Source organism: Aedes albopictus, chromosome 2 (assembly GCF_035046485.1).
Source record: "Aedes albopictus strain Foshan chromosome 2, AalbF5, whole genome shotgun sequence".
Lineage (NCBI taxonomy): Eukaryota > Metazoa > Arthropoda > Insecta > Diptera > Culicidae > Aedes > Aedes albopictus.
Genome location: NC_085137.1, coordinates 317274196 through 317300063, shown reverse-complemented (window position 1 = coordinate 317300063; position 25868 = coordinate 317274196). Strand labels below are relative to the sequence as shown.

The 25868-nt window shown below is 40.3% G+C and overlaps 2 protein-coding genes and 1 long non-coding RNA gene across 5 annotated transcripts in view; 1 reads left to right on the top strand and 2 right to left on the bottom strand.

Moving 5' to 3' along the window:
* The window catches only part of LOC109420815 (uncharacterized), a 35802-nt gene extending 20307 nt beyond the window's left edge, over nt 1–15495 (bottom strand). The window contains exons 1-3 of one of the 3 annotated variants that reach the window (XM_019695266.3): nt 15297–15466; nt 14826–15211; nt 4846–5622 (exon numbers count right to left, since the gene is read on the bottom strand). In XM_019695266.3, the coding sequence (XP_019550811.2) occupies nt 5012–5622; nt 14826–15198 (984 nt within the window). In that variant the 5' untranslated portion in view covers nt 15199–15211; nt 15297–15466 and the 3' untranslated portion in view covers nt 4846–5011. Of the gene's footprint in view, nt 1–4845; nt 5623–14825; nt 15212–15296 lie in introns of those variants that run through there. The other 2 variants (XM_029857959.2, XM_019695264.3) reach the window with 2 other exon arrangements.
* The window catches only part of LOC109412510 (uncharacterized), a 61094-nt gene that overhangs the window by 32804 nt on the left and 2422 nt on the right, over nt 1–25868 (top strand). The window lies entirely within an intron of this gene.
* On the bottom strand, nt 16608–17316 carry LOC134288223 (uncharacterized). The gene is made up of 2 exons (XR_009997824.1): nt 16837–17316; nt 16608–16772 (listed from the first exon to the last, which is right to left on the bottom strand). It is a non-coding gene; the product is annotated as an uncharacterized LOC134288223 (long non-coding RNA).

Genomic DNA, 25868 nt, shown 5'->3' with positions numbered 1-25868 from the left:
ATATCAATCAAACAGCATTTCTGTCCGTGTAGGATTTTTCCAGTGATTACTCATTTTAAGGGACGTTTTCTCAGGTTTGGCCAGGTATTCTCCTTGGAAAATTCCTCACTGAAGATTATTCAAGAACTTTATTAACGAGATTTTTAGCCCTGGGCAGTTCATCTCGGGACCCACGCTTTGCTTCCCTTCCGAAGGAAGAACTCACATTTTGCGAGTTTGTCGGGAGTGGTATTCGATCCCAGGTCCTCGGCGTGATAGTCAAGTGTTCTAACCATCACACCAGGTCCGCTCCACCTATTCAAAAACTACTAAGGCATTACTCAAAAAATGTTCGAAGTGATCTTATGAGAATTCTTCAAGAGTATCCTTCTCAAATTCATACTGGCTTCAACAACTCTTCTAAAAATTTGTATCGGGTCACTGTCTCCAAAAATATTCAGCATTATTTAAAGAAAGCCAAGACAGTTTTATTCTGTTTATTTCAAGAATTTATTTACTTTTTAAATTCTTTTAAAATTTCTCCAGTTTTTTTTATATTTTTCCCACGAATACACTACATAGCTCTTGGCATGTTTGTCCTGATATCTTGTCTAGCGATTTTTTTTTAAAAATCGCGGAATGTTTTTGGAAAAAAACGAGAGTTTTGCCAAAACTTCAAACTTACTTTCAGAAAGCATGAGTTGCGTTGATTTACGAATCAAAAGTTTACATATTCTTCATCCAGCACTCACTCAGCTAGTCCATTCCATTTTAATTTTAATTTTAGTTTTAATGGATTTCGTCAATAACGTGAAAAAAGAAAAAAAAAATACCATCACGCTCTCGCGGAGTTGGCGCGAATTTATTTCCAGTATCGCGCGATTTGGCGCGGATTCAAGTTTTGCGCGGATTCAAGTTTTGCCAAGTAACCTGCCTAACTTTCTGTAGTAGCCATTTATGCTACCTTAAAGTTCGCCACTGGTTTTTTATCAAATTATCTTAAAAATGACCATCACAAATACTACACGGAAGATTTCCCTAAAAATCGTTTCCAAAATTCTTTCACGATAAATCTTTCCAGATATTCCGCCAGAAGTCCATTCAGAATATTTATTTTTTCTGGGCATTCTGTTATTCCCTATTAGTTTCCCAAACGAACTTACCAAGATTTTTTTTGGACTATTACTAAGAAATCCACTTATTATTAGATTCGTAAATCCTATAATCATAGTGTATTCTTTGAGAATTGCGGGGGGGGCAGGGTTATCCTTTTTATTTTTATTTGCTTAAACAACTGCATAATTTGTACTAGTTGGTCATCTTAAAATTTAAATTTAAGAATCTTTAATGAAGATGTCGTAGCTTCAATGCCCATCATTGGATACGAGACAATCAACACATGACTTAGCTAAATATTAAGTAAATCAGTTGTAAACTTATTTTCAAGTTCATATGAATACTATGTAAAACCCAAGGATTTGAAAATATTCAATATTAATTCTCTTAAATTTTTCTTAGTAAGTTACGTTTAATTTTCACTGTAAATCATTCTATTTTAGAATCGGGGAAAAATTCAAAAAGCTATCGGGAAAACCGGGAAAAACTCGGGAATTTTATTTGCCGCTCAGAGTGGCCACCCTGGCCGGCATCGAATCTGGCGCAGATGATCACTACGTGCTCCGGTGTCTACTTCACGATCTCGCACTCCGGGCATAAGGGCGAAGCGGCATGGCCAAACCGATATAGGTACTGCCTGAAGCAGCCGTGACCAGACAAAAACTTTGTTAGGTGGTAGTTCACTTATCCATGCTTCCTGTTCACCAAAGTCGACACATTAGGGTTGAGCCGATGGGTCCATCTTCCTTTCTCCGTGGAATACCATTCCTGTTGCCACTTTGCCATTGAAGCGGTTCGCACCAACGTTTTCCCTTGACGACTGGTCGTCCTCCACTCGTAGCACTCGATGTCATCCTATCCAAGTTGATGCAGATCGGAATCATTCCTGCGGTCACACAAACAGCCTACGACGATATTGTTCTATACGAACTCGCTACTCGCACGGCCATGTGCCTGAACGCGCTGTTTAGCTTCACCCGATTTCGCTTGTTTTTTAGCGCCGCATTCCAGGCTGGAACTCCGTACCGCAGTATGGAAGATGACACGCTTGCTAGCAGCCGCCTCTTGCTGTTTCTCGGACCACCGGTGTTTGGCATAATCCTCGACAGTGCGTCGATCGCCTTCCCAGCCTTTTCAAAGGCGTAGTCGACATGGCTGTTAAGGACAGATTTGTTACAATCCCAAAATGGCCGCCACAATAGCCGACTTTGGCACCTACTCACGATTTTGAGGGCACAAAACTCTTTGTAAACAAAACCAGCGCACCTGAACATCTCACTTTAAGCTTATTACATATGAGCAGGAACAGAATAATAAAATGCACTGTTGTTTGAAGCTTGCTTTTTGAGATTTTTGCGTCTGAAATTTTGATGCACTGTTGAAGCGGGTTTTCAAGACGTTTGTCCTTAAAGTTTAGCCGATCGTCGATCATCACATCCAGATGTTTTAGTTCTTGCTTCGATGACACTGCGTATTCTCCGACGGAGATTTCCACTCGATGCACTGCCTTGCAGTTACTCACCAATAGTACCTCCGTTTTGTAGTGGGCTATCTTCAATTTGAATCCATTCATCCAGTTTTCGATGATACCGGTCGATTCTGCCCCCAACATTTCTACATCTTCCAGTGTATCGCCTGTTACTGATAGGACGATATCGTCCACAAAACCCACGAGCCCAACGCCTGCGGATAGCTGAAGCGTAGGAACTCCGTTGTACATAGCGTTTCACAGCTTTGGTCGTACACTAAGAATCTGTTCTAGAAGTAGCTTTTCAAGATCCGACACAGGTAGCCTGGAACCCGCAAGCTGTCTAGCGCTACGGCGATGACCTCCCAGCTGGCGAAACTGGACACTTTCATGACGTCATTTGTGATTACGGTGCAGTCCCGGTTTTTTTTTTTTGCTGCCGTCGGAGAGTTGCGTAAATCTTCTCCTGTATCCGGTTAAGGATCACTTTGCAGAGGACTTTGAGAACGATACACAGTAACCAAATATCGCATACAGTCAGGTCCTAGGTCAGATCACCCTTGGGTACCTTTACTAAGACGCCTTGCATTCAGTCAGCCGGAAATGTCACGGTTTCCCATATGTTGCGGAATAATTGATGCAGTAGTTGTGCGGATACTACGGAGTCAGCTTTGAGCATCTCAGCTGATATGCGATCGACCCCTGGAGCCCTGTTCGATTTCATGCTACGGATGGCTGTTTCTATCTCCTGTACTGATGGAGCTTTGGTGTTGACACGGGTAATGCAATGGCGGATCATGTTGAGTTGTTGATGGCATGACCATCACTTGAAAAAGGTTTCCAAAGTGCTCGAATCAGCGTTTCAACTAGTCAGCCAGGTCGGTCAGTAACTGTCCAGACGGAGACGTGTCTTTCACGGGCATCGTAACATTCATCATGGTCCCAATAAGGCGACGTGAGACATCGTAGAGACGGATGTCGCCGGTTTTTGCGGCTTTTCGCTTTCGTCGGTTAGGGAGTCCGCCCACTTTACGCCCACCGCCAGTTTTTTTAACCAATTTATGCCGCAACTACACACAAAAAATGAGCACAATGGGATGCAAGGCAGCCGAAAAATCGAGGTGTGCGTTAAGTAACACCCACCGTGTATAACAAATGCTGACTTTCATAGTCCGTAGACTGTTTTTCACTCACCCCTGAAGGGTGTGGGAATTCAACTCATGACCTACTGAGAGGCAAAAGCCTAGACCACTAGTCTAAATCCCCCTCCTTCCGGCTTTGGCCACCTTCCTCTGCTACACTGACGTAGTTATTTCCTCCGTTACTTTGGTCCGACGTAGTTGATTTCTCTGTTGTCTTCAGCCCAGTGACAGGCATTGTTGTCAGCATATCTTTTGTTATAATGGCCGCAAAATGTGCTGATAAAACGAAATTGGATCATTGACGTGGTTGTCTTAGTCTCCCGTGTTTGTGTTCTTCAAGCTAATCAAGTGCTCAATGAAGTACTTGTTTTCGCACATAAGAGCGTCTGTGGTGGGAGTCGGAATTTGTCAAACTCTGAACGATTACAATCGCGGTGATAATGAGCACTGATTAGGCAATGGGTACATAATGTTCTGAACGATTACAACATTTATTTGACGGTTAAACTGATACACTTATTCTTCTATTATAACGACTGAATTTATTGAACTTAGCTTCACTGAATGTATATTCCCGACGGACACTGTATTACAAACTTGTAACCAGGGTCGTGCAATTTCGAAAGGAAAACATGACGTACGACGGCTGTAGCAAATCGTTTCCCATACGAACGGACTGCTGTGATGCTTCATCTTTCACCCAGCAACTCACTCGTTCGCTGCTGCTACAGAAACAAGTGTGTATGAAACATGAAATGATACACTTGGATTTTCGTTTCATTTATGAGTCATTATGCTAAAACACTTTTTAAACCGCATTTTTCAATAGTGGTGCACGCCAATAGAATGATAATTATGTTTTATGAGAGAGGATAACAAATTCGACCACTTAAATCCAATTAATCGGCGCCCGCACCCATTGAGAGACTAGCGCGCACCAGTGAGACACTTATGCTCTGCCGGGTGAAGCACAAGCAATGCGACCGGTTGGGAGACTACCGAGTGCTACGATGAGCGGAAAAGTTTTGGTAAACGAAACGAGTAATTAGAAAAATTTATGAAACCATTCTGAAAACCGCTAAAAAGTCATATTGGTATTTTCGGCTTAACTGCATAATAAAAGTAGCATAGTGAAACAAATTTGAAGATGAAAACAGTTATTTTATTAACTCAAATTCAATACGAGAAGTTATAATCCATTTAAAAATCTTCAGAATGCTAACAATATTATTTTGTTAGAAAATTAAACATATTTCGAACAATTCAGATAAACGGTTCGTCATAACGGGTAGGAAAAAAAAAAGATTTAACCAACATTGGACTGCTTCTTCAGCTTTTTCATTTCAAGGTTTCTTTGCTTCTTGCTCTCTCGAACCTCTTCCGACATGGGAAACTCTTTGTCACAATCAACACCGAATAGCTGTTTGGCCTGTTGGTAAATTTGCTGTCGCATTGCCTTTCTACGCTTTCCGGGACCGAAGACGCGAATCTTCCTGATATAGGGCACCTTGCTTAGAGTCTTCCAGCTCATGGTGCTCTGCGGAAGGAACCCGTTCATCAGGGCCTGCAAGATGTTACCCGGCGGAAGCATGTCCATGAGCTTGGGACTTGCTTGGATGGAGGCCAGGATCTCATTTTCAATATTGCGTTCCAAGAAGCGTTGCTTTTGCTGGTTCATGGCGATCAGCTCAGGCGCAGCGATCATACAGTACTTCAGCGCCATGGTGCGGTCATCCGGCGAGAAATATTCGGCCAGCAGTTTAGTATCGGAGTGCCTGAATATGCATTGCATTCGAGCCTTGCAGATGTTGTAGATGTAGCGTTCGAAAGCTTGCTCGGCCATTTCCGACAATTTATCGGGTTGCATAAGCGAGTGTTTGACGCTTACCGACACGTTGAAGTACTCGGGAATTCGCCCTGTGGAGGGTAGAGCAATGTTCAGGTGATTTTCTCGAGTAGATATGTTATAAACCTTAATGTTGGTAATATACCGCGACTTATACTAAACAGTCGAAAAATCTGACTTCAAACAAGCTATGCATCCACTTTGCTTTTAAAATCTGCTTACTATCAAACTGAATATAGGGTAACCCGGGGTAAGATGGAACAGTGCATCTTCACGAGCGCACTACACAAGAATTTAGTTTATAGTAACAACATTGTCCAATTAAGGGATTACAAATCTTGCGGGAATAAAAAAAAAGTCGAACTAATAAAGTATTGTCTAGCTAGTCAATACACATTCCAAATTCCATAAATATTGGAGCCTAGAGCCAAAATTACAGCCATTGTACCCTCCGGGACAAGGCAAAGCGCGAAACTTTAAGCGCGATTATCTTGAAATGATGTTTTTAAAAAGTGCTATTGCGGTAATCACGACATCATTTAAACTAGTTGACCGATTTGCACACTTTTTTTTCAATTGTTCGTATTTCGATTTTTATGTTTATTTTTGGTTTTTATTAGCATTATTTTAATTTATGAGCGAATTCTTCACTATATTTCAAATTTCCAGGTACAGCTTCCGCTAGCTAAACTGGGCTTTGACGACAGATTAGTTAGCAAGCGCCGCTCGATTTCCCATAGTGTACGATATTTCCCATACAAGTTATCTTCCAAAAGTTGCATGCAAGTTTACTTATTAAAATACTTGAATCTATCAAATTTGATATGGTAACACGAAATATTTTGCATGCGTCGTTGATTAAGATGTTATTTAACCAATTTACCCTCTGATTGCTTGAAAAAAATCCATGATTATTGGCTTGCAATCAAGAAAGCCCAAAATCGCATATTTTGCACTATGTATAAATTGAGGTATAGCTCAAAAATGTTACGTGCTGGAGAAAATCTGAGCCTGGTTTCGGATTCAACGGCCCAGTGTCACTATAGCTGTAGGCTCTTTTACAGACAGATGTAATCAACGTGATAGTGCAATGTCGCCTACCCTGATCACCGCTTGCTGCTCCGACTTCCGATTGTTCACAACCATCAAACATCAGTTTTGTGGCGAGCCAACTCTAGTTTCCTTGACCTAATCCATGACTCCACAAGTGGGTAGTAGTCAGCTTCACTACCTCACTCCCACCGGGAACTCTAACCTCAACACCTCGTCGTACATGACATTCCATAACACCGGACCCAGGATGGAACCTTGCGGCACTCCCGACTAGAGGTGGGCAAAACGGCTCACTTCAGTGATCGGATCCGAGCCGTATCCATCACTCTAGTGAACCGGATCTTTTGAACGGATCTGCGGCTCAGACATGAATGACCGAACCGCACCGAGCGAATAGGATTGCTTGCAGCTTATTCTCCCAGACACAGCATAGTGGTTTCGCAGCGCGGTATCACGAACACTAATGCAAATCTACTGGTTGAAAATATGCCCATTTGATTTTGCCGGGAACAGCTGATCTTTGTTTACTATTTTCAACCAGTAGCTCAGGTAGTGTTCGTGTAATGCAGCGTGTACGTACACGCAACACCACTAAAAGCAGAAACCACTATACGACACTCACTCTCTTGATGTGTTATGGCATTCCCGCATCCGCATTACCCCCTTTCTTATCGCCAAACAACATATTGCTGATGAACTGGACGAAAGAAGTAAACATGTGAGAGTAGTAGCTGCAGTTTGGTTTGGATCGTTGCGTTGGAGTCTGGTTGGTTGGCCAGCAGAACAGTCGGATCTGCGCTCTCCCGATTGAGCATCGTGTGCGTTGTTTGTGGACCGCATGCGTGAAGTCTTCACCATGGGACAGAATGCGTTTGGTAAGACTGTGGTGGTGAGCGTATGGAACCACCGCTGTTTAGCTGTGTTTGCTTTGCGTGAGGAAAAAGCATGTGTCGGTGGTGTGGCAATGCGATGCAAAAAGAAGCGAACGGTTCTTTTTCCGGGTATTTCGTACAGAGGCAGGCGGACGTGTGATCCGATTCTCTCTAGAAAAGAGCCACGGTTCACTCGCTCAGTTCACTGATCCGGATCTTTTCAACGGCTCCGGTTCTGATTGCCCATCTCTACTCCCGACCCACCTCTGTGTCGTAAACTAGTACTCGATTTTGGAAGTAACTTCCGAGAATCTGTTACCCGTACAGGTACAGGTACCCGGGTATCCCTAGATGCGAGATCACTTCCGACCCACCTTCGTGTCGTAAACTTGTACTAGATTCTGGAAATAACTGGAGAATCTTGTACAGGTACCCGGATGTTCTCGGAACTCCGTCCGGACCTGGGGCCTTACCTACACTAATGGACTTTGCTATCCCTGCAAGTCCCACATGGGTGACCCTCTCCTCATCGCCAGTCCCAGTACCTGGCTGTTCTACGAAAGGAGGCCAAGGACTAGGATCATTACGCGGAAAAAGCCCCTCGATGATCCCCTCCAACATCTCTGGAGATTGCTCTGTAGGAGCCATTACACCTTTCGTCTTGGCCATCACGATCCTGTAGGCATCACCCCACGGGTTCGCATTGACACTCTGGCAGAGACCTTCAAAGCAGGCCTTTTAGCTTGATCTTATCTGTCTTCAGTTCAGGCTTTTACAGCGGCGAACACCACCCGCCGTTCGTTTCACTCTTCCTCTGATCGTAGCCCGTAGGCAGGCGAGCCGCAGGTCCGCAATCGCGTCGGTCCACCAGTAAGCCGGTGGCCTCCCACTTATAGGGTGGACTCGCCTAGGCATGGTCGCATCACACGCACGCGAGAGCACCGCTACCAGCTCGTCGCCGTCAAAACCTAATGGGGCACGTTCGGTGTAGTACTAGATTTGTAGTAATGAGCTGAATTTTAGTATGGTGAGAAGATCAGTTCTCTGTTTCTGCAATGAAATGATACAAAAAGCGTGGGTATTATGATTCCTTGCCTAATTTGATGCTGTTTGAGCAAAACTTTGGATTACTGTGTTGTTTATGTTGCAAGAAATTGAGAAAACAACAACACTGTGTCCCAAAGTTTTGCTCAAACAGCATCAAATTAGGCAAGGAATCATAATACCCACGCTTTTTGCACCATTTCACTGCAGAAACGGAGAATTGACCTTCTCACCATACTAAAATTCAGCTCATTACTACAAATCTAGTACTTCACCGATCTGTCCTATAAGTTTCGCTCATTGTGGAGCACCTCCCCAAATACCCCTTGTTAGGGCAAGACTACAAAAAGTCACGTCAATAATCGACTCCGCACCGTTTCAACTAAAGGTACTCTTGGTACCGACATTAGCCAAGTCGACATCTAATATGGCCAGCGTCTCTAGCAGGATCTGATCCCGCTCGTTCGTGAAGCGGCTTCTCCATTACGCGACTCAAGCATTAACCCTCTAATACCCAAATTTTTGATTTTGATCTAAATATCGTTTTTCGTCATCTAAAATCGATTTAAACATGTTTTGGAAGATGATTCTTTTTAATTTTCGATTTCGTGAATTTCAGTTTTTGATTTTTCTAATTTTTATTTTTGAAGATACCCATACTTTTATATTTTTCCTGGAAGCCTATTTGGGGTACGGATTTTTTGAGATGAAAACATTTTGAGATTTTATGATTGTTGTTGAAATATTTTTAGTTAATTTTTTTTCATAGAAAATTTTATTTTCCGTGTAATTTTAAGGAAAATAATATTAGAGTGTATTCGATTACCTTAAACTATTTAACTAGGGTAGAATGATTTGAGAAAAATTTAAAATATGTTAATTGTAGCGATTCAATACAAAATAAACAATGACTTCGAAAAGGTGACTAAACACCAATTTTTCAATGATTTAAAAAAATATAAATACGCTTTAAAATACACCAAAAACTATTTTGAGATATACAAAACATTCCTAAATATCAGCCAAAAATATAAAAATTTTGATTTTCCACGAAACAAAAAATACAAAAATGCTCAAACTATACCCCGTCTAAAGGCGGGGTTGGGTATTAGAGGGTTAACGCCAACCGCTATTACCACCGGCCTTCACCCTGTTAGCACGTTCGTCATACAGTCCAGTGAACTGCTCGATCGACCACCGCGGAGGCGGTTAGCAGCAACAGAAGAAGACCCCGTTCACTTTGACGACAACGTAGTAGGTGTCTACTACCTCTCATGGGTAGTAAACACCAACTTCTGGACGGGGTATTTACCCGTCGTTCATATCGCTGCCATTTTTCTGGACCCATCCGCGGCTTAATTGCCGTTGCCGGCGGGTACTCGTAGTGGGTCCGCTATGATGACGATACACAGTGGTCCAAATTTGAAAATACCTGGCAAAAATTGCCAAATCATAGTAGTCTGCTAGTTTTAGCCTATATGAGTGTATTGGAACCAGGGAAAGGGTGCGACTCAAAACTCTTTGCGTGCCGCACACTCTGCTACGAGACAGCACAACAAACTAGAAGGAGACGAGTACGCGCAATCGGTTGTGTGTTGCTCGCTTACTTTGCCGCGCGCTGGAGCTCTCACGCTCTGTCGTATGCACTCTCTCGGTGCTTGTCTCCGTGCTTAGCACTTGGCTTGATACTACGCACGATTGGAAAAATTTCGAATCAAACGACCCATCACTTGTCAACCCTTGACAAGCTTAACAACTTTGACGAAAACACAAACTCTTAAATTAATTTATTAATTGATTTTTTCTGTTTGGAGACAAGCGCAGTCCAAGCACCGTGCATTACTCCCTGCGCCGTAGAGCTAGTGCTGCAATTGTCTCTCGCACAATTACGAAAGCTCTCACTCATACGTCTCTTGTCTCTCGGCAAAACGGGAGACGAGCACTTGCGATTGTGTGAAGCACACGCTTTTTTCGCACCGCACGGTGCATGCCGCCAATCCCTGATTGGAACATGATTTAGCGCTAAATTTAATTTTGAAAGCATTTTCATTTTTTGTCGATTCCTTCGAACAAAATGATGTTTTACATACACATTTTAGTATACACATGTCATTATGGCGCTATTGTTTTGGCAGCTCTTGGCAGTTGCATTTTTCTTTAATCGATTTCGCATATATGAACGAGCATTTGAACGGAATCTCCGCGCGGGGAGTAGCGGGGAGCGATTTGCAAGACACTTTGAAGTCGAACTGTAAGAATTTTTCGTACTACTGACATGTAATGTCAATTTTGAAGCCAAAACTGTTATTTTGATCTCTTGCCCCATTGCAGATGTCTGATATACACAAGAACTTACAAATAAACTTTTGAAAGCAATTGTATTACTTACATCAATAGACTTTTGTAGTGGTTGAACTTGTTTGTGTTCTTTATCGAAAATTCAGAACTTTATCATTAGCAGCTATACAGTACTGTAACAAGATACAAAATCAATATTTCCATTTTTTTAAATGCCAGTTAGTGCTCCTGGTATTATGCATGATTGCTCAATATACTGTATCCCATAAAAGACATGTACAAACATTGAGTTTCTGCCAGCTTTTCTTAAAATTGGACCTCTGTGCAATATCCGTTCTCCACTCAGAAACCGCCTAAGAAAGCAGTTGCTGAGCCGCGTCACAGCGGTTCAGGTTCAGCTGCATCACCTGACCTGCACTGTGATTTGTTCAATGCGGCTTTCTTAACCGTCGAACGATCGCGCTGTTGTATTCTGTACAACACGTTGAAAAAATCTCGCTTTTTGTACTCAGCATTAGCGTGGTGCTGACGCAGGTAGTCAACCGCGCGAGTTACGGAAGGTTAAAGACGTCCGAGTACTTCGACTGTGGGGCTGTCCATTAATTACGTAAGGGTTTATGGGGGGAGGGAGGTTTTGAGAAATCTTACGCGCCATACAAAAAAATTTTGGGTTGTCATACAAAAAATCTTACAAGGGGGGGAGGGGGTGTCGAAAAATCGCAAAAATTCCCTTACTGTTACAACCTGGAGTTTGGGGTGACCGAGACACATGATAGTGTAATGATCCTCCAGGTGTAAACGGAAAACATTAAAAACGTAACTTTAATGAACATTAAAATTACATGACTAAGACGCGACACGTATACGAGATGACGACTACAATACTTCTAATCCTAATTAACTACTTTGTGCATCAACCGAAAGGCAGACTCATCGCCTTCGGTGAGCGAGCAGTATAGAGAGAGAATGCCGAGCTGATCAGTGGTTCCCAACATCTCCCCCTTTTAATTGGTTGACGGAGTTAACCATAGCGACGGTCTTCTGGTGTATGAAGAACGATGATGGTTGGATGATCGTGATGATTGCGTGGTCGATGATCAGGGCAACGGGAACGATGGCACGGAATAACATCAAACGTCTACCGATCCGACTCTGGTTGACCATCCATTCGAAAACATCGCTGTGCAGAATTGACCGTCTTCTTGGCGAATCCATTCGGTGTCCATTTCGATCTAACAGGTGCTGCATATACTTCTGCCGATTCAATTTATGAGCACCGATCCTTCCAGTGTCAGTCTGTCGCAAATTATTGATTTTAATCAACGGCTTGCATGAAACGACACCGAGTGATTTGGAGACCCCTGTCGAATGCCCGTGCTGCTAACTGTTTTCGATTTTAATTTCACTTATGCCGACGGGTGGTGTAGGTACGGCGACCGAGTGAACAATGGTTCTTTGTGCTTCGTTTTGCTGCTGCTGCTGCTGTTGGAAGCTCGCATGTACGGGAACGTTCGGTTGGTTGATTGAGTGTTGTGGTTGGCGCACGGTACTTAAGTACAGCGAAAATATATGGAACTGCAGGTTAATTGCTTCCATATTACTTTCATACTGTAGCTGCAGCAGCTTTTGCATACTCTCAAAGTACCTGTCGCTGGCTTCTCGCATCTGCTGGATGTACTGCTCCGACTGCTTCTGACCGAGTGGGAACTGAACGGTCGAAGGTGGCAGTGGTGTTTGTTGTACCACTGGCTGCGCATAACACAATAACGAACTGATGATGAATGGCCCATTGAATCCAGCTGGCGGTTGATGCGAGTAATTGGGCTGATGGAAGTACTGGTGCTGCTGATGAGGATGATGTTCCACGGGTTGATATGATGTTGAAGATGGGAATGATGGATTGTCAATGTACCGGTGTGTTGATTTCAGAACTGGCGAATGCAGCCGCTGATCCACTTGATGCTGGTGTAGATCGTATCCAGTTATTGACGCTGGATGTTGGCGCTGCATCTGATATTCCATTTTGTCGTCCATCTTCTCCTCCGCGGAAAAATGCGTCGCGATTCCGTATTTGCACGCACGGTCACGGATTTCTCGTCGCCACTGTTATAACCTGGAGTTTGGGGTGACCGAGACACATGATAGTGTAATGATCCTCCAGGTGTAAACGGAAAACATTAAAAACGTAACTTTATTGAACATTAAAATTACATGACTAAGACGCGACACGTATACGAGATGACGACTACAATACTTCTAATCCTAATTAACTACTTTGTGCATCAACCGAAAGGCAGACTCATCGCCTTCGGTGAGCGAGCAGTATAGAGAGAGAATGCTGAGCTGATCAGTGGTTCCCAACACTTACGTAATTAATGGACAGCCCCTGTTCTGTTTTGATGACGAGCGCGTCGTCTTTCTCGCGCTTGGCTCCTTCTCTTTTACACCTTGGTTTGGCGTCCCTCACTACTTCTCCCTGCATAGCATATTGAACTTTTTTGTGAGATAAAAATAAGTTGCCTATCTCAAACATTTTGGCAACCCCCTGTACATTGTCTTGACACACCCAGCCCACATCAAAGAAGCAAAATGCATGACATGATATAACAATATCACGGCGATCTGAGAGTCATACCACATGCGACGCATATAACTCTCACTTCCCATTTTCAACCATAGATTAGGTTCGTATGATATTCCAATAGTGCAGTAATATATGACTGACATATAACTGTGATCGGGAGAGTTGTCTCAGTGTAAATATCTTACATCAAGTAGGTTCATATTCAAATTGGATGAACATTCTCTATGGGAAGTTGTTTAATGCCGTTTTTCTTCATTATCCAGTTCCAACCTGGGTTGGAACTGGATCAGATCACAGTTTCAACCCCAACCCGACTTCGGTTTCACTTGTACTAAAGTTTGTTTGTAGTTGTTTGTTTACACATTTTCCGCCAATCCAGTTCCAACCCAGGTTCAAAAAGAAAAACGGCATAAGTGTTTAAATAGAATTCACCATCTTGCCTATAGAATAGAATTGCTCATCTTGCCCGTCCTACCCTACAAGTTTTATAGATCACCTCACGGCGAAATTCTATCTCTTTCGCTCTTTCAGAGTTTAAGTTAAAAACAACAGGACCAGTACCTGTCTAATTTGACGGTGTTGGTCCTGTTGTTTTTTTAATTTTCCGTAGGAGAGAAATAGAGCATTTCTTGAAGACGTCACCGTGCAATGGAGTATTTAGCTTATATTTATATCTTCTTTGGGGCTGTTCATAAACCACGTAGACAGTAGAATAACTAGCCACAGAAGTCCAATGTCGCGACTGTTCGTGTGACTAACATCTAGTTTGCCACGCCCTTACAGCGTCAGCAGCGGTACTAGAATTGTCAAGTTAAATTTGTTTACCAAAACAAAAGGTCCTCTACAAGGTGGTCACTAAAGAATAGTAAATTATTGCAATTAACGTTATTAAAATAAATAAATGAGAAAAGTGACTACAGCGCCATTGGAGTTCTAGTGTATTTCTATTACGTAGACCAAAATTTGGTCATCTTAGACCCCCCCCTCCCCCTCGTAGACTTTTGTCAAAAATCGGTTCTTTGACCTGAGCAAAAGTTTTAACTAGGCGCTGTCCATAAGCCAAGTAGACTCAAATTTTTCCATCTCTGACCACAAACCCCCCTGCCCTCCCCCCCCTCGTAGACTTTCGCTCATACGAAATTTTCGAAATTTGTATGGACCGTAGACGGCGTAGACTTTGGCCAGATCCCCCCTCCACCTCTACGTAGTTAATGGACAGGCCCCTAACAGGATATAGTTCTTATATAAATAAATAAATAACAAATTATGCTATTGAATTTCATCGTTACTAAGTGAATGCTAATTCATATAGTTAAAATGTCGATGAAAATGAATCAATATACAGCCATCGTACCCCCCGTTCCCCTATAGACTGCTTTGGACGTCATCGGAAGTTTTTTTTTTCATTAAATTGTCCACTCACCTGGTAGCACGTTCAGCCGGTGTCCGTAATACATGTCCCGGTTGCAGTAGTAAACCGCATCGTGGGCGTCCTGCTGGCTCACGAAATATACGAGAAAATCGTAACACTGGCACCGTTTCTGCTCCTTCAGAAAGGGATCGCACGCTCCACTGCGGCTGAAAACCATCCGCACCAGCAGGCCCTTGGAGCCGAAGTACTCCTGAATGCGTTCGGTGCGCTGGGTGTAAACGTCGCACCAAAAGTTACCCAGGTACACGGGCCAGTAGGCGGCCAGCGGGAAATTCGGATTGCAGCGGGGATCTTTCAGCGTGGGACGCAAATCGGCCTGGGTGTAGCAGTGGGTGGCAGGCATGCCTCGGTTTGGACCAGCCATTTTACCGGTAGCTCTGGAACGATCGAGATTAAGTTTTGTGATAATAAACTTCGGAATTTTGGATTAAGTATTGAGTAGCTTAATAACAGAATACTTACTTGAATTTTATGAATCCCCACGAAGCAAAATAAGTAAAAACCCACGCCGAAACTAGCGAGCGACTACGAAAATGAGGCGCGTTTCTGGAATGTTGTCAGGTTGAAAAACTTTTCACTGGAAGAGAAGGAGCGCCAGTGAAAAGCAAAATGAACACTGAAATGAAATGAACATAAACTAGAGGTGTGCAATAATTTCAAACACCGAAAACTCGATCAAAGATTAGCACCTATAGGGCCAAAGTATATAAATATGTACCAAGGTAAGAGATTCCCGCAAATGTCAAAAATGAGACTCACCAACACATCTGCGTTAGTTATGAAAAGTTGGTGTTTTTACACTTAAATGTCAAAAATAAAAGAAAATCGGGTTAAGTACGGTTCCTTTGAATTCCACTAAGAATTTGCATCCTTTGACAGATACGTATTTCGACCTCAACTGTAAGGTCGTCTTCAGTGTCTTGTACTTGACTCGACCTTACAGTTGAGGTCGAAATACGTATCTGTCAAAGGATGCAAATTCTTAGTGGAATTCAAAGGAACCGTACTTAACCCGATTTTCTTTTATTTACAGATATTCCCCTAACAAGCCCAGGTTAATCATCATCACTTAAATGTCATTATTTCAGTAAAGTTTGTGAAGTGTTGTTAGTTTGGATGTTTCTAAATGCTGAAAAAATATGTTTAGAACCAATTAAAAAAATAATGTTACCGATTTTCAAATGGCGATATTTTCTGTTTTATTGCATGGAGGTCACATTTAATCCAGTCAGATCCCGCATAATCACGAACTGTAAATTCAACGTTTCTCATACTGTAGACGACCATTAACAATTGTTATTTAACCATTTTTCGAACTGTCCGAGATAACAGTAAGCTAACCATACCACGTACAGATTTGCCTGTTTCACAAATGGTAATCCGCCAAATCACAGTATGTAGAATAGGCGGTTAAGATAGGTTACCATAAAAAATCGCTCGTTTTCTCGAACAAACTTTTCGCAGAACAGTAAAGGATATGGTCAATTTATTATCCATTTTTTCAGACAATTCACTGCATGGCAAATGATTTGAGAATAGTAAAACAGTAAACCTGGAAGGAAAACGAACAATGTATGTGGTATTTTTGATTTATGATTATTAATGGCATATTAAACTTATGGTATATGGTTCTGATATATTGAAACCACTAAAATAATAAGTCTGTTATGCATTTATCGGATATTTTTTTATTCAATATAATCTCTAAGGAGCATTACTTTCATCACGCCTGGAATTACCCGACTTTCGAGGCATGCACTTTTGGATCCGAGAGCACCTACGCCGATTCCGGGGCCTTCCTCCGGATGGGAACGGATTCCATACCATTTTCAGCATACATCAAGAGGTGTCCTTCTAGCCTCCCTTTTGCGGAATCCCTCGCAGCCGCACAGAGTCAGGCGGAATGAATCTCTTGTTGTTGAAGAAAGTTCATGAATTCTGCAATACAATTAATATACGATGAGTCATACCACCAAAAAGAAAATAATCATGTAAAACTTACCTCTTCTAATCCACACAGCTCCAAACACTCCAATTCGTTTGCTGCAGCAACTTTTTAGTTGGGTTTTTCTCTGTCACGAAAGGTTTCGTTTTTTTTTTTCTAGAAAACTGCAAACTGAAATGTTTTGTCTTCACAAATACCGATATGTGCAACAATTTGGCAGACTGTTGAATTTAAGTGGCATATTGTGATATGTACATGTATAAGTGTGCTGCGCAAATATAATCACAAACCATTTGAGAAATGGCTATTCCATATTAACACCATGTCTCAAAAGTTTTCATCGCTATAACATTTGACAATTCCTGCACTGTATAACTTACTGTTACAAATTGGTATGCGTTACTTACAACGTTTCTAATAGTTGAGTGCTTCAAGTTTCATAGTTTTCAACAGAATAGTACCTGATTGTGGTACAGTAACATTAAAAGAAAGGGGAGAGATACTGTTTGGAGCGTATTACAAATTGTATTTCTCTATGCGGGATGCTATTAAATAATAGCTTCTAAAACCTTGGACAGACTGGTGGTATTCGTACCATGGTACAATTATCTTGAAATGAGTTTCATACTGATAATTGTCTTTATTCAAGATAGCCTTGGAATAATTTTCTTGACAACTTGTACCATGGTACGAACACCACCAGTGTGTCCCAGGCCTAAGATGGGAGTGCTTAATTTCTTAAGAAAGTTTGCTAAATAGTGATGTGCCCATACAAATCAGCGCAAACTTCATAACTATTTTTTGCTTTTTTCCTTTTCTCACTAATCCGTGAATATTAGCGGGAATCTCTTACCTTGGTATTAATATACTTTGCTATAGGGCACTGCATGAAATTTTCTCCTTCTCTTTCACTCTTACATAAATTTTGCAAACAACAAGGCCAAGAAACGTCAAAATCCCATACAAAATCAAAACAATGTAGTGCCATATAGGGCACTGCACGAAATCCTCTCCTTCTCTTTCACTCTTAAAGAAATTTTGTAAACAGCAAGGCTAGGGGCAAGACACTGTGCAAACGAGAGTAACTCTGTGAAATTGGGTTGTTTAGTGAATAAAATATTGCTTTTTTCTTTAGCTCAATCGAAAGAGCTCATTTTTCTGAGTATAACGTGATTTTATTGGATTCCAATACCTTTGTTTTGATGGTTAAATTAACAAAACAGTTTTAATTTTCGTGGCTAGAATGACAGTTCAATCGATAAAGTGACAGTTCGACCCGAACAAAAAAATTTCCCCATACAAACTTTAAATGGATTTTAAAAATAGCTCCCGGACTCCAAAAATTATGAAATTTTGGATTTCGACTAATTTTTGGGCGGATAATCCGATTATGAAATAATCCTGATACCCCTAAAGAACCCAATTCTGAGTAACTCTTTTCACCAATGATCGACGAAATTTGTCGAAAAACACCCCTAAAACTGCAAGAAAAGCGGGATATCGGGCAATATTGTTTTGATTTTGCGATGAATCAGGCAACACCCAAGCAAAAACGGGAGCAATCCGGAGGAATTCTGAGCAACTCTGTGACGGAAAATGTACTCTCCAGCACAGTGTCTTGCCCCAAGCAGCAAGGCCAAGAAACGTCAAAATCCCATACAAAATCAAAACAGTGCAGTGCCCTATGGTCCACTGCACGAATTTCTACTGGCCTGCTTACTCTCACACGAAATTTGACGTTTGAGCGGTGTCGGCACCGCTCAAACGTCAAATTTCGCGTGTGAGTAAGCAGGCCAGCATAAATTCGTGCACTGGACCATAAGAATCTATGACATAAGGTCGAAGGACAAAAGGTCGAATGGACAAAAGATCGAATGGACAAAAGGTTGAATGGGACCTTGGGGCAAGACACTGTGCTGGAAGGTACATTTTCCTTCACAGAGTTGCTCAGAATTTCTCCGGATAGCTCCCGTTATTTCTTGGGTGTTGCCTGATCTAGGGGCAGGACAGATCTAACGAGAGCAAATCTGTGCTCGAGGTGTTGTTCAGAATTCCTCACAGTTCCTCAGAATTTCTCCCATTTATGCCAAAGTGTGATCAGGCACCAATGTCAAACTGCAAAGTGTTGCGTGTGCTGAATGAAAATTGCAGTTTTAGGGATGTCTTTCAACAAATTTCGTCGATCATCGATAAAAAGAGTAACTCAGAATCTCTCAGAGTTGCTCTCGTTTACACAGTGTCTTGCCCCTAGTGCCTGATCTATCGCAAAATCAAAACAATATTGCCCGATATCTTTCTTTTCTTGCAGTTTTAGGGGTGTTTTCATCAAATTTCTTCGATCATTGGTGAAAAGAGTTACTCAGAATTTCTCAGATTTACTCGCATTTGCACAGTGTCTCGCCCCTAGAATTGGACAAAAGGTCGAATGGGACAAAAGATCGAATGGACAAAAGGTCGAATGGACAAAAAAGCGAATAGACAAAAGGTCGAAAGGGGCAAATAGGTGAAATGGACTAAAGACAGATCTAACGAGAGCAAACGTGTGTTCGAGGTGTTATCAGAATTCCTCACAGTTCCTCAGAATTTCTCCCGTTTATGCCAAAGTGTTATCTGGCACCAATCCCAACTAACAATCACTCATTTAACAGGCACCATTATGACGAATTTCTTCAGCATAATGTTGAATAACATTTGAATTATTTTCACGTACAACCTTTGTTCGGGATTTGTTCACACAAATTTGGAGAAGTTATAAAGCATCATGTTGTGCACCAACTTATTTTTTTGTTGTTCAAAGCGTTTTACAAATGCACAGGAAAGTTGTTATTCAGCTTTGGCAAAAATGATAGAAAATAAATAAAATGCAAAAATGTTGAACTCTCACGAGAGTAATTATTTGCTCTCATGTTGAGAACACCTATTATGAAATAAGAATTACATATAAAATTACCTAAATCCGGATTAGAACTCGAGACCTGTCGATTGCCAGCCGCATGCCTTCCTACCCAAGTAACCACTAAGCCGTAAAAATTGGCACCAAGTTGGTTCTATATCCACATGAAGAGCAATGTTAACAGAGCTCATTAGAACTACATCCTATAATAGATCTGCTTAAAAGCCAATTTTGGCGAAATATTCGGCTGATATACGGCCAGCTTCAATCTGCGTACCGAGTCTCTGGTGAAAGAGTTGTCAAAAATGGGTCAAGAAAAAAGAAAAAAAAGTTATTTACTTTCTTTATTTTTTTCTCCGAATGTTTTCCATCAAAGTCAACTTTTCTTCGATTTTTACGGCCTGATCCAGATTCGATCTGATGTCCTCGGGGTTGTTAGTCTTAAGTGGATGTCGTCACGTTTCTCATCTGCTCCATCGATGCACCAAGAGATCGGTTTGCTCAGCACCGTATTTAAGGAAAAGAAGGCAACAAGTTGGGACAGCATTGATGTTTCGATCCGAATGTTCCGGATGATCCGATGTTCGGATCTGAAATCGGGCACAATGTGGCCGCATTGGAAATGTATAAAATGGTTTTATGGAGGGTGCAGGAGATGCAGCTATAGGGAAGTTTGGGAGGTTGAAGAGGTTCCGTAACAAGAGGAATAAAAATGGGGCCCATCGATTAGTTTTGGTGTTCGTCTGTAGGAAAAACGATTGAAACTCCACAGGTAAACATCCGACGAGACATCCGATGCATTTATATCATAATCGAGGAAGCAGCTATACATTTTCTGTTTCCATTTAATGCTTGTCCGACGACAAGCTTCCACCGCCCTATCGATCCTAGGAACGAAATTTCCGAGGAGATTTTATTGTTTTGCTTCGGTTCAGTTTTGTTTTGCTTGAAATCAGCTTTGATTGATGTAAACGTCATGCACGCCAAGCCTTTTTAACAGCACTGCCAGGCTTCTTATTCGGCTGATAGACACTGGGTTTACAAGCACTATAGCATAGCGTCATATACTAATATACGGCTCATTTCAGTGCTTACTATTTATAATGCCTGAGAGCATTTGAAAATTTCCTACTGAGCCTATTGACACGAAAAAGCTGCTGTATGACCTTTAGACCGGTTACGCTAGTGCTTAGTGGTTACTTGGGTATCTGCGCCATCCTAGAGATGGTGAGATGCAGCACCCAAAGCAAAACATAATCTTCCCATGACTCAATAATGATCACTCCTGAACTTGTGTTCAGCAGTGGTGAATTAGCACAGCACGTGGTAATCTTGGGGCAATACACTGTGCTGGAGAGTACATTTTCCTTCACAGAGTTGCTCAGAATTTCTCCGGATTGCTCCCGTTTTACTTGAGTATTGCCTGATACTATCGCAAAAACAAAACAATATTGCCCGATATCCCGCTTTTCTTGCAGTTTTAGGGGTGTTTTTCGACATATTTCGTCGATCATTGATAAAAAGAGTTACTCAGAATTTCTCAGAGTTACTCTTGTTCGCACAGTGTCTTGCCCCTAGGTGGTAATCAACTGAACAACGCCTTAAACTCAACAGCTGTTCAGCCCAAAACACGTGTTTCCCATTCTGATTCCGCTGTCAGTATTTTTATCGCACGGTGAGAAAACTTCCCAAGTAACCATTAGGCCGTAAAAATGGCATTAAGTCGGTTCTATAGTCGAATATAGAACCTGTTCAACAGAGCTAATTGGAACTATATCCTCTAATAGGGCTGCTCAAAAGCCACTTTTGGCGTATTATTCGGCTGATAAGCGGCTTCCCGTACCGAGTCTCTGGCGAGAGGAATGTCAAATGTAAATAAAAAAAATAAAAAAAACTCTTCTATTTTTGTCTTGCTTTTCTACTTCTACTTCTACTCTACTTCTCGTCGACGTTCATCTTTTTGCTACTTGATCCAGATTCCGGCCAATGTCCTCAATGTTCCTGCGTTGAATTTCTACGTGTTAACCATATACTCCACAAATGCATCGTGAACTTCATACGCTCATAATGGTATTTGAAGCAAAGAGGCGATGCATTGTTGATTTTTCCATCCAGGAGTAGCAGACGGATCTTAAATCAGATACAAAGACGATCGGATCCGAAGCCAGATTCGATCGATCGAGTGATGATAAATTTGGATTGTTTTCGGTAGAAAGGTAGGACAGCAAGCGAAATATCAGGGGAAATCTGCTACATAGAACAAACTGAGAGCTCGTTGGTACTATAAAGGAAAAGATATTGCTAATTCAGATGAATCCGATGGTGTTAAAGTTTGAAGTTGAGGAAGCGCTAATCGATGACGTGCAGATTCGCGGGAGATAGAAGTTGAGCTGGGAATCATCTGGAAATTTGAAGGGGATCTATCTCGATGTCAGATTCATGACCGGGATCATAATCCATGGTGTACTACATGCTGCCGCTTGCAAATAACTTTTTTCAATTCCTGAAGGCCTGAACCTTTCTTCTACGTTAGATTTACTTTCATCGGTTTTAGTTTTGGTTTGATTGAAATTTATTTTGATTGGTATGGATGTCATGTCAAATGTCATGTAAGACAAGCCGTTCAACAGCACTGACAGCTGTCTAACTAGGCTTGAAAGCACAGGGCTAACAAGCACTACAAGATAGCGTTATATACCCATATACGGCTTATTTCAATGCTTACGATTTACAAGGCCTATAAGCATTTGAAAACCTTCTTTAGAGCCTGTTGGCACTGAAAAGCTGTTGAAGTGCCTCTATACCGCTTATATCAGTGCTTAGTGGTTACCTGGGCATATTGCTACTATTGCTAAAATAAACTGATCGAATTTTATATCGACGAAAGCACATACGACCTATTCAAATCGAGCTCCAGAAATAAATGCATCATTTTTACGTTCATTACGTCTCTTAGCACTCAATGTTAAACTACATATATAATTCTATTCTGTTTTATTTTATGTGATTCGTTTAAAATAATGGTTTTTTTTTAATAACTTGGTTGTCAAAACAGTTTTAGCCATGATTTATCCCATAATCCGAACAAAGTTCCGAGTCAAACTATGACAGGCTGAAGGCGTTTATTTGACAAGTGAAAGGCACATTGTTCAGGAGCATATGCTTATCGATACATCAGTTTAATAAGATGCAGACAAATGTTTTGTTAAACTCTTTTGTTAAGGAATCAATGCTTGTCGAATAAATTTCTTGTTAAACTTTTGAAAAGTGCTTTAATTTATCATTGTTGATACCGATGAGGAAAGTCGAACATTGACTATTTTCTCAATTGAAAAATCATTTAAACAGTAATGTGTAGAGCATAATGTTAGTTCAGCTATCATTACCATTATTAAGCAACAATTCAGCAAGCTTGCTTGTTTGTGACTTGCAATTGTTAGTTGGGATGTCAAGCTGCAAAGTGTTGCGTTTGCTGACCCAGTACGGAGGGTTAGCCTAACATTAGCCTAATGTGAGACTAACTGGCCAGCATGTTAGGCTAACTTTTTGTCTCACTTTTGCCTAATGTTAGTCTAAAATTAGACAGATATGACACACTTTTGTTAGACATGTTGCAAATTCGAAACATGTTTGTTAGTCTAACATTAGACTAACGTTAGACATGTTTTAGTATGGGCTGTTAGACGAAAGTTAGGCATAGATTTTATGCTGCTAGTTTTCATTCCAGCTGTCATCCGAGCAAGAAGTGTGATTGTAGTAGTGAACTTTTATCGGCGTTCACTACTACAACCGCACTTCTGCCTCGAATGAAAGCTGGACAAAACATATTTAATAAAAAAAAATCGGAGCCTGTTTTAATTTTAATTTTTTATTTTATTTCAATTTAAATTTATTTTAATTTTAATTTTAATTTTAATTTTAATTTTAATTTTAATTTTAATTTTAATTTTAATTTTAATTTTAATTTTAATTTTAATTTTAATTTTAATTTTAATTTCAATTTTAATTTTAATTTTAATTTTAATTTTAATTTTAATTTTAATTTTAATTTTAATTTTAATTTTAATTTTAATTTTAATTTTAATTTTAATTTTAATTTTAATTTTAATTTTAATTTTAATTTTAATTTTAATTTTAATTTTAATTTTAATTTTAATTTTAATTTTAATTTTAATTTTAATTTTAATTTTAATTTTAATTTTAATTTTAATTTTAATTTTAATTTTAATTTTAATTTTAATTTTAATTTTAATTTTAATTTTAATTTTAATTTTAATTTTAATTTTAATTTTAATTTTAATTTTAATTTTAATTTTAATTTTAATTTTAATTTTAATTTTAATTTTAATTTTAATTTTAATTTTAATTTTAATTTTAATTTTAATTTTAATTTTAATTTTAATTTTAATTTTAATTTTAATTTTAATTTTAATTTTAATTTTAATTTTAATTTTAATTTTAATTTTAATTTTAATTTTAATTTTAATTTTAATTTTAATTTTAATTTTAATTTTAAAAATTTAATAGGACAGATTGGTGAAGTACTAGATTTGTAGTAATGAGCTGAATTTTAGTATGGTGAGAAGGTCAATTCTCAGTTTCTGCAATGACATGGCGCAAAAAGTGTGGGTATTATGATTCCTTGCCTAATTATATGCTGTTTGAGCAAAACTTTGGGTAACAGTGTTGTTGTTTTTTTCTATTTCTTGCAACATAAACAACATAGTTATCCAAAGTTTTGCTCAAACAGCATCAATTCAGGCAAGGAATCATAATACCCACGCTTTTTGCACCATTTTATTGCAGAAACGGAGAATTGACCTTCTCACCATACAAAAATTCAGCTCATTACTACAAATCTAGTACTACACCGAACGTGCCCCATTAAAATTTAATTACAATTTAATTAAAATTTAATTAAAATTTAATTAAAATTTAATTGCAATTTAATTGAAATTAAATGAAAAATAAATCAAATTAAAAATAAAATGACTCACCGACACGATGGAGCCAAACTTAACGGAATCGGTCACTGTTTTGGAGATGACTGGTTCCGGCGACGGTACGACGCGAACGAAACGGACTTATTGGCCAGGAGCAGCGACGATTAACTGACGGTTTGGACAACGCAACGACGGAAATGGTTCCTACGGGTTTAACTATTTGAGACGAGCAATTTTTTTTCTTTTTCTCGACCGACGAACGCGATTTTTAAGCTGCCGCAACCAACAAAGTGTTTTTCCACTGCCATTTGCTCAACTGTCAATGATGCGCGAAAAAATCGAACATTCAGCATAAATTCGGGGTTATGATTTATGCTCTCCAAAATTTTTCGATGAGCAACATAACTAACAAATGCCTAACATTGTCGAACGCCTAACTTCCTCCGTGCTGGGGAACGAAAACTGCAGTGTTAGGGATGTCTTTCTACAAATTTCGTCGATCATCGGTAAAAAAAAGTAACTCAGAACACAGACAAACAGACGTCTCACTCTACTCACTTCTCATCGTTACCCTTTTTAACGGTTAGTTCAAAAATTTTGTAATTCACACATCACTCGGTCACGGTGCTCGCATCGTTTTTGCTCCTGTTTGACGTTTGCTCACTACCGCCACCTACTGAGTGGTTTGCGTAACACAGCTTGGCTAGCATTAGGCGATTATGTTTTCGTGACGATGGTTTCTATCGCAATTTGTTCCAAGTGATACGTCTGTTTGTCTGTGCTCAGAACCTCTCAGAGTTGCTCTCGTTTGCACAGTGTCTTGCCCCTTGATTTGAACTCACGGCTGAATAAAAAGAACTTCGGTACTTCTTTCGCATGGGGGTAAATGGAAATTACCAACCTCAAGTTTAAAGAGACATTTCTTTTTCTAACGTCTCCAGCCTGTGCAAAACAAATGATTTCCGGACCAACAATTGAAAAGGCCGCACCAACATTTTGTAAACAAACATGTTTCTGTCGACTTGAGGCCTTTTGAACTCCACCCACACACCTCACCACCACTAACAGAAAGCGCAAACATCAAGCTTTCTGTTAATGGTGGTGAGATGCGTGGGTGGATATCAGAAGGCCCTAAGTCGACAGAAACGTGTTTGTTTACGCAATGTTGTTGGGGCCTTTTCAATAGGGTCCTAAAATTAAAGACGAAATCTCGCTTATATTGAATAATACGATCAAGCATGGTATTCTAATCG